Source organism: Hyperolius riggenbachi, chromosome 4, assembly GCF_040937935.1.
Source record: "Hyperolius riggenbachi isolate aHypRig1 chromosome 4, aHypRig1.pri, whole genome shotgun sequence".
Classification (NCBI taxonomy): Eukaryota; Metazoa; Chordata; class Amphibia; order Anura; family Hyperoliidae; genus Hyperolius; species Hyperolius riggenbachi.
The window spans coordinates 221,437,388-221,451,753 of NC_090649.1; the positions used below are offsets into that span (position 1 = coordinate 221,437,388).

The window sequence follows — 14,366 nt, forward strand, 5'->3', positions numbered from 1 at the left end:
TGTGGTTTAAATGAGAGCCCTGAGTCCAGAGTTACACCAGACAACAAACTTTAGTAGTTGAGGTCATTGTGGTGTTTTCTACATTAATGGTAACTATACAGGGGGATGCGAAAGTTTGGGCAACCTTGTTAATTTTCATGATTTTCCTGTATAAAACGTTGGTTGTTAAGATAAAAAATGTCAGATAAATATATCATATAGGAGACACACATGGTGATATTTGAGAAGTGAAATGAAGTTTATTGGATTTACAGAACGTGCGCAATAATTGTTTTAATAGAATTAGGCAGGTGCATAAATTTGGGCACTGTTGTCATTTTATTGATTCCAAAACCTTTACAACTAATTATTGGAACTCAAATTGGCTTGGTAAGCTCAGTTACCCCTGACTTACATACACAGGTGAATCCAATTATGAGAAAGAGTATTTAAGGGGGTAAATTGCAAGTTTCCCTCCTCTTTTAAGCTTCTCGGAAGAGTAGCAACATAGGGCCTCAAAACAACTCTCGAATGACCTGAAGATAAAACTTGTTCACCATCATGGTTTAGAGGAAGGATACAAAAACATGCCTTAGAGATTTCAGCTGTCTGTTTCCGCAGTTAGGAACATACTGAGGAAATGGAAGAGCACAGGCTCAGTTCAAGTTAAGGCTTGAAGTGGCAGACCAAGAAAAATCTCAGATAAACAGAAGCGACAAATGGTGAGAACAGTCAGTCAGCCCACAGACCAGCACCAAAGACCTACAACATCATCTTGCTGCAGATGCATCGTTCAACCATTCGGGCATTTTACACAAGGAGATGCTGTATGCGAGAGTGATGCAGAGGAAGCCTTTTCTCTGCCCACAGCACAAACAGAGCCACTTGAGGTATGCTAAAGCACATTTGGACAAGCCAGCTTCATTTTGGAATAAGGTGCTGTGGACTGATGAAACTAAAATTGAGTTACTTGGGCATAACAAGGGGCATTATGCATGGAGGAAAAACAACACAGCATTCAAAGAAGAACACCTGATGCCTACAGTAAAATATGGTGGTGGTTCCATCATGCTGTGGGGCTGTGTGGCCAGTGCAGGAACTGGGAATCTTGTCAAAGTTGAGGGACATATGGATTCCACTTTGCATTAGCAGATTCTGGAGACCAATGTCCCGGAATCAGTGACAAAGCTGAAGCTGCACCGGGCTGGATCTTTCAACAAGACAACAACCCTAAACACTGCTCAAAATCCACTAAGGCGTTCATGCAGAGGAACAAGTACAACGTTCTGGAATGGCCATCTCAATCCTCAGACCTGAATATAATTGAAAATCTGTGGTGTGAGTTAAAGAGAGCTGTCCATGCTCGGAAGCCATCAACCCTGAATGAACCAGAGATGTTTTGTAAAGAGGAATGGTCCAAAATACCTTCAACCAGAATCCAGACTCTCATTGGAACCTACAGTAAGCGTTTATAAAAAAAACACATATATCCAGGCACATCGCCTCTAGTTAGGACATTAAATAAGTTATTAAGGAAAGGGAGGTGCTGAAGGGGGTGTGGCCAGAAAACAGCAAAAATCTATTAACCCTTCGCACTCTCGCATGCAAATGTGCCTGGATATATGTGTTTTATTCTTGTTACTGACCCCTGTGGCTAGGGTTTTAATTCAGTGCACTCCCTCCTTCCCCTGTATGTGTTTTTTTGTCAGCATGCACACAGCTTATGCTGGTGTATGTGCATGGTGCGCATGGATACATTACGTTAGCTCCCTTGTGCGATTGGAAAGATGCGCTATCTGTCCCAGGAGAGGACGTCAGGATGTGTGCTCCTAACCCCTAGATAGGTTTGATGCAATGAATGTTTGCATGTCTGCACTATGCATGTTACAGGGCCAGAGTTAGGACACCTATGTTTACCTGGGTACTTCTGCGCAGTGTAGGTGACTAAGCATAAGAATGCATTCTTCTGTGAACTAAGACCCCGGCTTTTAACTTAGCTGTAGGGATAACAGTGGTGCCTGGATGAGTGAATCTGTGAATGCATTTGTTTGAACATTTGCATGCGAGAGTGCGAAGGGTTAATAGATTTTTGCAGTAAGCGTTTAGAGGCTGTAATTTCTGCAAAAGGAGAATCTACTAAATATTGATTTCATTTCGTTTTTGTGGTGTCCAAATTTATGCACCTGCCTAATTTTGTTTAAACAATTATTGCACACTTTCTGTAAATCCAATAAACTTCATTTCACTTCTCACATATCACTGTGTGTGTCTCCTATGTGATATATTTAACTGACATTTTTTATCGTAACCAACGATTTATACAGGAAAATCATGAAAATAAACATGGTTGCCCAAACTTTCGCATCCCACTGTAGGTGGGGGAGCAGAGAGAGAGGGAGGAAAAATCACACTCTCCATTTTACTTATGTCAAGTTTCAGGAACCTGGATTACATGAATGAAGAAACAGCCAATAGTGTAGAGATGTCAGGAGCTGAGCGATAGATTTGGCTGTCATCTGTGTAGAGGTAATACTGGAAACCAAAAGAGTCCTAGGCTGTAAGTATGAGAAGAGGTTCAAGAAAAGAGCCTTGTGGTACACCATCAGACGAGGCATTGAGAGGTGTTAGTATTGGAGGAGGAGACAATGAAAGAATGCCCAGACAGGTAGGAGCAAATCCAAAAATGTGCTGGGCCCTTGACACCCAGTGGCAGGTGTGTCTGAGGAAGCAAAGAATGATCAATAGTGCCAAAGGTAGAGAAATGATTGAGGAGTATTAGTAAGGGAAATTGGCAGTTGAATTTTGCAATGAGGTAGTCTTTTGCAACTTTAGTGAGGACTGTTTCAGTGGCATTGTGAGATCGGAAGCCAGACTGGAGGGGCCCGCCCATGACGCCAGGTGATATCGCTTCCTCCGGCGGCGGCAGGCATCAGCACCCCCCTCTCTGGCTGCCACTAGTTCACCTTCCTCAAACAAGCGGCAGCCGCCTCCTGGAGCAGGAAATTCTCACCAGGTTTCCCTGCCTCACAGACCTCAGGTCGCGACCTGCAGGCAGTGCCGCAGTGAAGATAGGACAGCGGCTCATACTAGCGCATATGCTGAAGGAAGTAATTACCTCCGGTATATGTGTTGCTATGGTAACCACTCTCATTCCTTCCTTCCTTTCTGCAGCGCTGCGGGTCTGTAACTTCAAGGAGTTGTTAAAGCAGGGATAAAGTAAGAGAAGATCTGGGGGATAAAATAAGAGGGAATAGGGTCCAGAGCACAGGTAGTGAGGTGAGCTTTAGGGCTAAAGCCCACTTAGCAGCACTTTTGCAGCACATGCTGATCGCAGACAATCGCAAAGTGCTGCACCAGTGGAACCCTATGGGGATGGTTCCACAGCAGTGCTGCTTCCTGCAGCAATTTTTTAATTTACCTAGAGCAAACAATATACAAGGCAATGAGGGCCTTTTGATCATTCTGGGAAGTGCCGAGAAAAATGCTGTATTTCTGCGATTCTGAAATCACAAGTGATTTCCGTATCGCTGTGGTGGGTGCCTTAGAGATTAGTGAAGAAAGATGCTGTTCTGTAGAGGCAGTGAACACTGTTAGAGAGGAGAAGGTCAGAGTGTGTAACTGGATAGATAGAGAGAGGGTAGGGGTAGTTTCTAGTGGGTGAGCAAACAGGCAGATAAACGGAACATGGAGTAGGTGGTTGGACTGGTAAAAAAGGGTTTCATTTTGAAGCTCTTCCATATTGTATCAATTTTGCTAATAAAGTACAATAAACATGAGGATGGAGTAATCAGGCAAGAGCCAGTGTGATGCATTGCTGAACAAGAGAGTCCAACAACATCAGGCGAAGCTTGCAATCATGCTGGACTTTTCACTCAAGACAGTAACAAATTACTTTCTCAGACAGTGAAAATCTAGCATGACTAATATTCAACAAGCACACATGTACTCCAGTTTCCCCGATCCCAAAAACATACAGATAAGTTAAATGGCTTCCCGAAATAAAATGTACCCTAGATTTACATGGACATATGACTATGGTAGGTACTACATTGTAAGGGACAGTTATTGTCAAGAAAATGTACTTTGTAAAGTATTGCAGAAGATATCAGAGCTATAGAAATACTTGACAATAACAATCATGATTAGGCAAATGTAGCAGCATTTCCTTATCCATTTCTGTTAGACCGATTCACACTTGCGGTAATGGCAAACGGGTGCGTGAAAACGGATCCGATGACAATGGTTGATTGGATCCATTTTCACTCGGTTTGCCTTCCACTGCTTCTGTTCTGTTTCCCCATATCCTCCCCCCAGACCCCCATCAGCAAAGTTACGTTTGCGGGATAGAACGGTCCATTTCTCCTCTAGTCCTCCTCTCACCTTTGGGCCCCATTCACTCTACGGCAATTAGTGGGTGATTCCTGCTAATCGCTGCAGCGCTAGCGTAATTATAACCCTATGGCAGTGATCTAACTCCCACGATTACCGCCGGTTGCGGGCGTTTTGCGATTAACGGCAATCACCGAATGTGCTACCTGGAGCATTTTGCCACGATTCTCGAGCGATCGTGGTAGAGTGTGGGAGTGTACAGTGAATTTACTGCGCTAATCATGGTAAAATCACCCGCGTAAAACGGTAGCGCTAAGCACTATCGTTTTGCAGATTTCAAGTGTGAATGGGCCCTTACTGCTCAATCTAGTGCTGGTATTTCCTCCTTCATGTCATGTGATTACATGCAACATGCAGTGGGAGATGCCAGGGACTAGAGTGAGTAGTGAGGATGATCGAGGATGAGCACAAAATGGGGCATAAAGTGGCACAAGGGAACAAGATGGACAAAGGTGGACAAAGGGACACAGAGAAGGCACAGGGGGCACAGAGGTGGACACTGAGGGCACATGGGGACAGAGGTGACACAGTGGATGAGGGCAGAGGTGGCTTAGCGGCACACAGATGAGGTACAGGGGACAGAAATGGCACAACGTTTAAAAACTTATGAACAGATTCAAGTTAAACGATACCCAAAGTGACATGATGAGATAGACATGTGTATGTACAGTGCCTAGCACACAAATGACTATGCTGTGTTCCTTTTTTTCTTTCTCTGTCTGAAAGAGTTAAATATTAGGTATGTAAGTGGCTGACTCAGTCATGACTCAGACAGGAAGTGACTACAGTGTGACCCTCACTGATAAGAAATTCCAACTATAAAACACTTTCCTAGCAGAAAATGGCTTCTGAGAGCAAGAAAGATATAAAAAGGGGAATTTCTTATCAGTGAAGGTCACACTGTAGTTACTTCCTGTCTGAGTCAGGACTGAGTCAGCCACTTACATACCTGATATTTAACTCTTTCAGACAGAGACAGAAAAACAGGAACACAGCATAGTTATTTGTGTGCTAGGCACTGTACATATACATGTCTATCTCATCATGTCACGTGTCACTTCGGGTATCCTTTAAGAACGAACCTGTAGTCCCTAGCTAGCCAAGGACTACCTGTATACAGGGATTTAGAATCGTTGGCCACAGGTCTAAAGGCCTAGTATTTTGGAGCAAAAAAAGGTATGTTGGCTTTAATACAGTTAGCAAATATTTACTGTTTGCAGGGGCTGGGAAGTAGAGTGCATTTACGTCAGGAAATTGTCTATACCTTTAACTTCAATTACTGTATGTCTATATCACTTGGATGTAATAATGGTGAGTGCTCTGAATTATTACTATGACTTGGTGATTTGGCTTAAACTTATATTTGCAGGCAGGTAGAACATTGAAAGATGTCCAAAAAGGCCAAACTTTACTATTTCAATGGCAGGGGCAAAATGGAATCTATACGTTGGCTGATGGCAGCAGCAGGTATTGAGGTTGGTACGATATATATTGTTTACAACATCATTTAATCATCATTAAAAATCACCTGTTGAACATCTGATTTTTTTTTTACAGTTTGAAGAAGTATTTTTAGAAACAAGAGAGCAGTATGAAGCTTTGCTTAAAGGTATGATGAATTAAATGTATAAATACGGATAACTGCATATGCTTTCTACATAAGGGCCTGAACACACTTCCATGCAACTACTGAGCCTGATGTTTGCTCATTTCTAAAGTTGACAGATGTGTTATTATAAATAATGTAATAAGACACTATGAAAATTGGGAATAACATTCTTTAACCACTAAAGCCCATGCTGTTGTTTTCACCTTAAAGTGAACCCGAGGTGAAAATAAACTTATAAGATAAACAATTCTATTTATCCTCCTACTCCTAAAAATGACTTTTTTTAGGTATCTCACGGTTTTATTTTATACTTAAACTTTTACAAAGTAGATTGAATGTTCTATTGTCTCTAAACTGCTAATTGGCAGTTTATTAAGTGCCCCAAAGTTAAAATACATAAACTATTGACCCTTTTCTATCTCTCCCTTGTCCCCAGCAGTTATATTCTGCCAGGGAAACATTTATGGCTGTAATTTTCTTATCAGTGATGTTCACTAAATTCCTGACAAGGTACTGAATCACAGCTGTCTAGGCAAAACGAAACTAAAAGTTGTGTTGTTTTTTTGTTTACATTTTTTTCAATGAATGATCTCTGCTCTTCGTTATATCAGAGATTATTCATAAAACCAGCACTTAGATTGGCTTTGGGAACATATGGTTTCATTTGCCAATCTGCCCTGTAAGTGCCACTGATGGAAGCACGCGTAACTGCGGCAGAAGATTAATTTCTACACCCCAGGTCAGTAAACGTGCCTGAAGTCCTGGGGGGCATAGATATACTGCCACAGGAATGACAGCTGGTTAAAGAGTAATACACATATAAATGCCAAAGTATCTTCTGTTTCAAAATTCTTTGTGTTTGGTGTAATTCTCATTATTGCAGAAGGAAATATTTATGTCTGTCAAAGATTATCAATAGCTGTAGCAAATGCTCAGTGTTTTTACAAGGGTTTGCTACAGCGATTTCTGGCACAATTTTGTGAAGATTGGAAGCGCTGTACATCTATTGCCGGCCTTTGTACAGTGTCTCTGATTTGCTGGACCTCGGGAGACCAAACAAGTAGTTTAAACTTTATTTAACCAGGAAAATCACTGCAAAATCACTTTTTGAAAAGCATTTTAAAAGTGATTTTGCAGCGCTCTTATCTTTTGCATATTTGCCCCAAAAATTGTGCAGGGCCCGTGATTGCAATTTGGTCAAATTGCAATTGCTTCTGTGGGTTCACCCTCATTCACTTTCATAAGCATAGTGCTTTTTGGGATCACAGTGGGATCACAGTGGGCCATGCAATATCTGCCCTGTTCCATTTCTTTGCTCCAAGCACTGTTATGCTGTGTGCATGTCAGTAATGCTATATGCACAAACTAGACTTTTGACATCCGATTGTCCCTCTTCATAAAAAGAACAGGCAGACAAGCAGTGCATCTGTACAACAACTTCATAATGTACCCAAAATGATATTTGCAGCTGACAATTATTGAAATTGTCACCAATCTGAATGGCACTGACAAGATCTCCATGCAGGAGATCTTGTCAGTGCCATTCAGATTGGTGACAGATCTCCTATCTCTCTATGCGGTGATGCTGGGAATGGGTAGTATGTTGGGAGCAGTTGAGAGCCCCTGTTTTAAAGGGCTGAATATATCAGCACAGAGGTAAAGATAACTAGTTTTACACTTGCCTCTTCCATCCAGAGGTTCATTCTTTGGCATCCTTCTGTAAGGTATGCTGGGAAGTTTCTTTTTTTAAAAATCAACAGGCTGTAATGGCCAGGGGGGCAAATTATCGGCGCTCAGTTTTCCCTGTAAGTCAACTTAAGCTTTCTTCTGAATGATAATTTGCATTATTGGGCAAGATGATCTGGTGCCCTGCTAACAAAAGAGACTTTTTGACTAAAATTATAAGATGTCTGCTATGTGAACATGATTATACCTGCTCATTTTATCCTGCTTCTGTCTTTGCAGAAGGAGTATTACTGTATCAGCAGGTACCAATGGTGGAAATGGATGGGATGAAGCTTGTGCAGTCACAAGCCATTATGCAATACATTGCTGGAAAACATGACTTGCATGGGAAAGATCTGAAGGAAAGACTGCTGTATGACTTTTATATAATATAATTATTTGTTATTACTCTTAATTAAAGGTAAATTAAATATGATTATTCAGAGATATCACACTATGGGCCATATCCTATTACCAAACTCAACAGCAAAAAGCGAGTTCTTAAATTAGGCTATAGGAGCATCGCCTAATGCTATTATATTTACCACCAGCGAGTTCTTTACCCCCTATACAATTGCAGTTTGCTTCCCATCACACATGAGCGTTAGCTTAGACCCGCAAAATGCAGCCGCCAAACATCCGCCACCCCCAGGGCCGGATTACCAACCAGGCAACAAAAGCAGTCGCTTGGGGCCCCCATTCAGAGTCAAAGGGGCCCCATCAGCACATAAACCAGCCCTCCCCATCCTGTCAGCGGTGGCTGGATGGTATAATGGTTAAAGGGACTCTGAGCAGTGCAGTAACTATGGAAAGATGCATATCATTTTAAAGCTCTCTTTCTCCTCTTTCCAATGATATATAAACGGCCGCCTTATGCCTTTCAGTTTTCGCTATTTTCGCGATCGAAATTGCGGCCACAGAACGACAGCTCGATTCAGCACAATGCAATGAAATATATATATATATATATATATATATGTATATATATATATATATATATATATATATATATATATATATATATATAATATAACCCAGGGGGATATAATTACAAACATCATGCTGGTAGGTGTGAGGATGTAATTAATTAGTTGTGGGTATGCTTAAAGGCATACCCACAGGCACTGCTCGGAGTCCCTTTAAGGGCTCTGCCTCTGACACAGGAGACCAGGGTTCGAATCTCGGCTCTGCCTGTTCAGTAAGCCAGCACCTATTCAGTAGGAGACCTTAGGCAAGTCTCTCTAACACTGCTACTGCCTATAGAGCGCGTCCTAGTGGCTGCAGCCCTGGCGCTTTGAGTCCGCCAGGAGAAAAGCGCGATATAAATGTTATTTGTCTCGTCTTGTCTTGTCAAATGATGCTGTGCGCTGCTGATTGTCTTCAGAGCCAGGCTCTCCTTCTAGGTCCCCCTCCTGCTACTGTGCGCTCTGCCGCTGCCCACTCCGCCCTCCCTTCCCACAGAGAACCACAGATGCAGCAAGAATGATAGCAGCAGATGGCAAACGCTCACTCACCTATCCATGATCCAAGCGATAGAGATCCCGTCATCTGAAACCCACCTGTCAATTCTACAGTGCAGCCGCTCGCTCTGAACTTCCTGATTCTCAGATCAGACAGGAAGTAGGAAGTAGTAATAGTAGTAGTAGTAGTAACAGAGCGGCAGCACTCTAGAGGAGACAGATGGGCTCTGGATGACGGGACCTCTATTGCTTGGATCGCAATAGGTGAATGTGAGTCATCTGGTGCTGTCATTCTTCCCCGCTGTGGCTGCCTTCTCTTCTGGACTATTGTATTCACTGGGATGGAGGCTGCATGGTGGCTGTGTAGTTTGGGAGGAAATCGGTTGTTCTGTGGTGGGGATGGTTATGTAATTCTGTCTGGGGAGCGGCTTACAGGTTGGCGGTGTCCAGAGCTGCTGCTGTGATATCTGGCGCCCTCTTCACAGGGGTGCCCCAGCCCCTGAGTGCAAATGTCTCAGCCATTCATCTCTCACTCTGCATTTTGCCGCTGCTATTCCCTGCATTGTGCACCCACAGAGGAAAGCGGGCTGTTGCCCATAGCAACCAGTAGCTCGGCTGCCCCGGTGTGTGCGGCATGTTGCTGTGCAGCTGCATCTTCTGATTCTATTATGACATGATGGGGGGCCCAAATCAGTTACTTTGCTTAGGGCCCCATTTAGCCTTAATCTGGCTCTGGCCACCCCTCATCACAAGTCCCGTCGCTGTAATTATCTCTGAGCCCCGGCAAAGCATCTTTGAAGCTCTGGCCGGGGCTCCCCAATGGTCCACTGTCTGGACCATTTTCAGTGACGGGACTTGCAGCGAGGGGCGGTGGGTGTTCAGTGGATGCAAGTAAATTGCTGCTGTGGGGGGCTTCGGGCAAGGACAAACGGGCCGATGGGGAGCTCTGGGGGTCTCCTTGTTAAAGGAGATCCCCAGATGCAGCCACGGGAGATGGCAGCAGATGTTCGACGAGTAGCGAGCATGTGTTGTGGCAGCAGTGCCGTGGTGCTGAAGGACAGCACCACAGTGCAAACCCTTGCCCCGTGATAAGGGAGCATCGCTCAGGCTTTCGTCTGAGTAATGCTCCCTAACGATCGGCCATTGCACGATTGAAATCGGCAATAATATTTACTGGTAATCCTTGTCACGGAACAGCCGTAAGAAACGCAGGCAAATCGGGAAGATTTGCACAGTCAATTTTCTGATCGCTTCTTGGTTAGATGTGCCCAGTCATTGCAGCGAACAGAATGACATTCCGTCTTTTAAAAGACAGGTTTTTTTTTCCTTTTACCAAATGGCAGGAAGCCTTCAGCAGAGTGTCCCAGGCACCCAGCTGTGCTAAGGGCCCATCCATCAGATGAAGTCAGATAAGTAGCCTGACAGAACCAATTTAGAGGAGAGAGAGTGAGACTCCTCGGCCCCGATCTCAGCAGGGAAGCCGACACGTAGCCTGCTGTCCTAGCTTCAAAGAGCCTTCACCTAGAACTGACCTGCTGTAACTCCTAGATGTATATAATCCATAAACTGCTATATTTGTCATATTTCCTGTGTTGCCAGGCTGGCAGGTCCTCCAAACCCACAGAGCATGCCGGGCTTTGCCTGCCGCTGGTACTGAGAAAGTTGAAGAACATTCTGAGGAAAGGGCTGCCAGTTAGGCAGTTCAAAAGTGCCCTGATGATACCACAGGGGTCCTACCCCTAATGTTTGGTATCAGGGTGCTGGGTAAATCGGGACGGACCTGAAAATGTTAGTAAATCTGCCCTGACCTGTACGGTTCTGTGAGATAGAGCCCATATATGGTTAGATATGATTTTTGGTCCCCAGGGGAAGAGGGAGGACTCATCTTATGTTCTAAGGGGGTGTGTGGTTCCCGCCCTCACTCCCTCCTACTGGATCAGGGGTATAAGAATGGCAGAGGACCCAAAATCAATGTCCTCCACCTTGAAACATCATCCTGATTACATCCTTGCCAGCTTGAGGACATGCTGGCATCTGGCTTGTCTGAACTTTGCTACTGAACTGAACTGAACTGAAACCAAGAACTTTATGAGTTTTCCCAGAACGACATATTTCCACAAACTCTAAGTATTTTCTCCCTTTTATTTTCATAGTGGCTATTAATGTTTCTATAATTGTTCATTTTAATGATTTTCTGTATATATTAATTATTTATGTTGCATTTGTAATAAACGACGCTACCGTCATTTATTTGTTCAGCTACCCTATTATTCAGCCGCACAAACTGAACCCTGGTCTCTGAAGAGTCGCTACTATTTTTGCTAGCTAGACAGAATAGAGTGTGTTTAACCGTTTTTATTTGCAGGTCTAGACTCAGCCAGTCAGTGGGTTCCTCTGTCCCATGGTAACAGATGTGGTGGCAGTTATACCCTGAAATAGTGTGTAATTTGTAATTACCATAACTCACAGGCTCCCTTCTAGTCGGTCTGCTGCCAAAATGCCAGCGGTTTATGCGCACCGATTGCGACCACAGCTTGCATGGTCTGTGTGCTGAAACCGATTGGAAGTCATTGTGCGGTCTGGCCACTAGGGGTCCTGTGACAATCCTCATGCAGTGGCAAGGTGATAAGTAGCTCACATTTGCAAGCTACTTATCACCTCGAAAAGGATATGGCCCATTGTGTCCAGTGGCAATAATGTCTAGGTTCACAAACAAAAAAACATACAGTAATAGATCTATGAGCATAAACTAAATCTCCTTCTGTGACCAGTAAAGGTCTCACAAGGCGAAAACCTAAAAACCTAAATGTAATTTTACTTACCTGGGGCTTCTTCCAGCCCCTGGATGTTATTTGGGTCCCTCGCCACAGCTCCGCGTCCTCTTTTGGGTCCCGCTGGCAGCCTGTATGGATGTCAGATGTCAGCGCTTCTGCTCAGTATGCATCTAATGACATGGGCAAGTTCGTGTGTGGGGAGGGCGCGTGTATGGGCAGAAGGCTCCATCCCATCAGGGGTCAGTGATCCTTACAGGCTGCCAGCAGGACCTCAAAGGGGATTGGAGCTGTGGTGGCATCCCAAATGACATCTAGGGGCTGGAAGAAGCCAGGTAACTAAAACTGCATATACAGTTGTGTTTAAAATTATTCAAATTGAAATTGAGTGTCTTGGCCAGTTTGACATCGATTTTGATCATTTCAGTCATCGTGTTTACAATTAAATCAAAGAGGCACTTGTAAGTCAGACAAATATAACATAACATTTATAATGAAGTAACCACAAATGTCTTTTCTGTGCTCACATCATTATCAGTTTTATTCAACCCCCAAGTGACATTCATTCTAAGGCTTCAATTCACAGAGCTTTATCAAACACTTTATCAAAAGTTTGATAATTTTCCTCATGGGTAAAATCTAATTTTGAATTCGCTAAGGTGTTATAGATTTATTGATCATTTCATCGATAAAACATTTGATAAATCTATAACACCTTAGTGAATTCAAAATTAGATTTTACGCATGAGGAAAATTATCAAACGTTTGATAAAGTGTTTGATAAAGCTCTGTGAATTGAGGCCTTAGTACTTAGTACAACATCCTTTTCCAGTTATAACAGCTTTTAAACGTGAAGCATAGCTTGACACAAGTGTCTTGCAGCAATCTACGGGTATCTTAGCCCATTCTTCATGGGCAAAAGCCTCCAGTTCAGTCACATTCTTAGGCTTGCGCGCTGCAACTGCTTTCTTTAAGTCCCACCAGAGGTTCTCAATCGGATTTAAGTCTGGTGACTGCGATGGCCACTCCAAAATGTTCCAGCCTTTAATCTGCAACCATGCTCTAGTGGACTTGGAGGTATGCTTGGGATCATTGTCCTGTTGAAAGGTCCAACGTCTCCCAAGCCTCAAGTTTGTCACGGACTGCATCACACTTTCATCCAATATCTCCTAGTACTGAAGAGAATTCATGGTACCTTGCACACGCTGAAGCTTCCCTGTACCTGCAGAAGCAAAACAGCCCCAAAGCATGATTGACCCCCCACCATGCTTCACAGTAGGCAAGGTGTTCTTTTCTTCATAGGCCTTGTTCTTCCTCCTCCAAACATAGCATTGATTCATGGGCCCAAACAGTTCTAATTTTGTTTCATCAGTCCACAGAACACTATCCCAAAACTTTTGTGGTTTGTCCACATGACTTTTGGCATACTGCAGTCGACTCTTCTTATTCTTTGGAGACAGCAAGGGGGTGCGTCTGGGAGTAATGAGGCCTTCATTACGCAGTGTGCACCTTATTGTCTGAGCTGAAACTTCAGTACCCGCATCTGCCAAATCTTTTTTCAGTTTCTCAGCAGTCACACAGGGACTTTTCTCCACTTTGCGCTTCAGGTAGCGCACAGCAGTCGAAGTCAGCATCTTCTTTCTGCCACGACCAGGTATCGTTTCAACAGTGCCCTTTGCCTTCAATTTGCGAATGATGCTTCCTATAGTGTCTCTTGGTATGTTTAACATCTTTGCAATCTTCTTATAGCCATTGCCCTTCCTGTGATGAGAAATCACCTCTTCTCTTGTCTTCCTGGACCATTGTCTTGACTTCACGATGTTTGTAAACACACCAGTAAATGTCTAGAAGGAGCTGAGTATCACAGTCATTTTAAATCTGCCTAATTGGTGCTTATTATGCTTGATTGCTGCTTGTTAACATCCACAGGTGTTTTCAATACCTGATCGAAAACACTTGAATGAACCTCTGTTCTTAAGAGTGGTAGTCTTTAAGGGGTTGAATAATTGTGTCAATGAAGAAATCACACAAAAAAAAATTAATACTGTATTACAAAAACAATTGATGTCATTCTAGTTGCATTTGATTCTTAAAAAAGTCCTTGTAAGATTTCATTCTGAACACAATTACAAATATACACTAGATTCCCTAAAACCCTTTACAGCATTGGAGGTTGAATAATTTTGAACACAATTGTACGTTTTTGCCACGTGAGTGCTTTAAATAAGGATTTCTGCACCTTTCTCCCAGTGCTCTGTTTGTGATGGATACTGATTACCTCACTATGATTATTGCCCCTTTATTCAAACTTCTTCTACACTAGATCCAACACCACTACACAAGGTCTGGGAACCCTAGCAAATGTATCCATTTATTACTATAGCAAATGATCAAGAACCATAAAGCTAGGTACACAGTGGTCATAACATGCTA

At 43.2% G+C, this 14,366-nt stretch overlaps 1 protein-coding gene across 1 annotated transcript in view; it reads left to right on the forward strand.

Moving 5' to 3' along the window:
- LOC137571768 (glutathione S-transferase 3-like) overlaps positions 1 to 14,366 on the forward strand; it is a 114,249-nt gene that overhangs the window by 23,504 nt on the left and 76,379 nt on the right. Inside the window, exons 2-4 of the mRNA XM_068281372.1 lie at positions 5,738 to 5,843; positions 5,926 to 5,977; positions 7,943 to 8,075. Of these exons, the coding sequence (XP_068137473.1) occupies positions 5,757 to 5,843; positions 5,926 to 5,977; positions 7,943 to 8,075 (272 nt within the window). The 5' untranslated portion in view covers positions 5,738 to 5,756. The remainder of the gene's footprint in view (positions 1 to 5,737; positions 5,844 to 5,925; positions 5,978 to 7,942; positions 8,076 to 14,366) is intronic.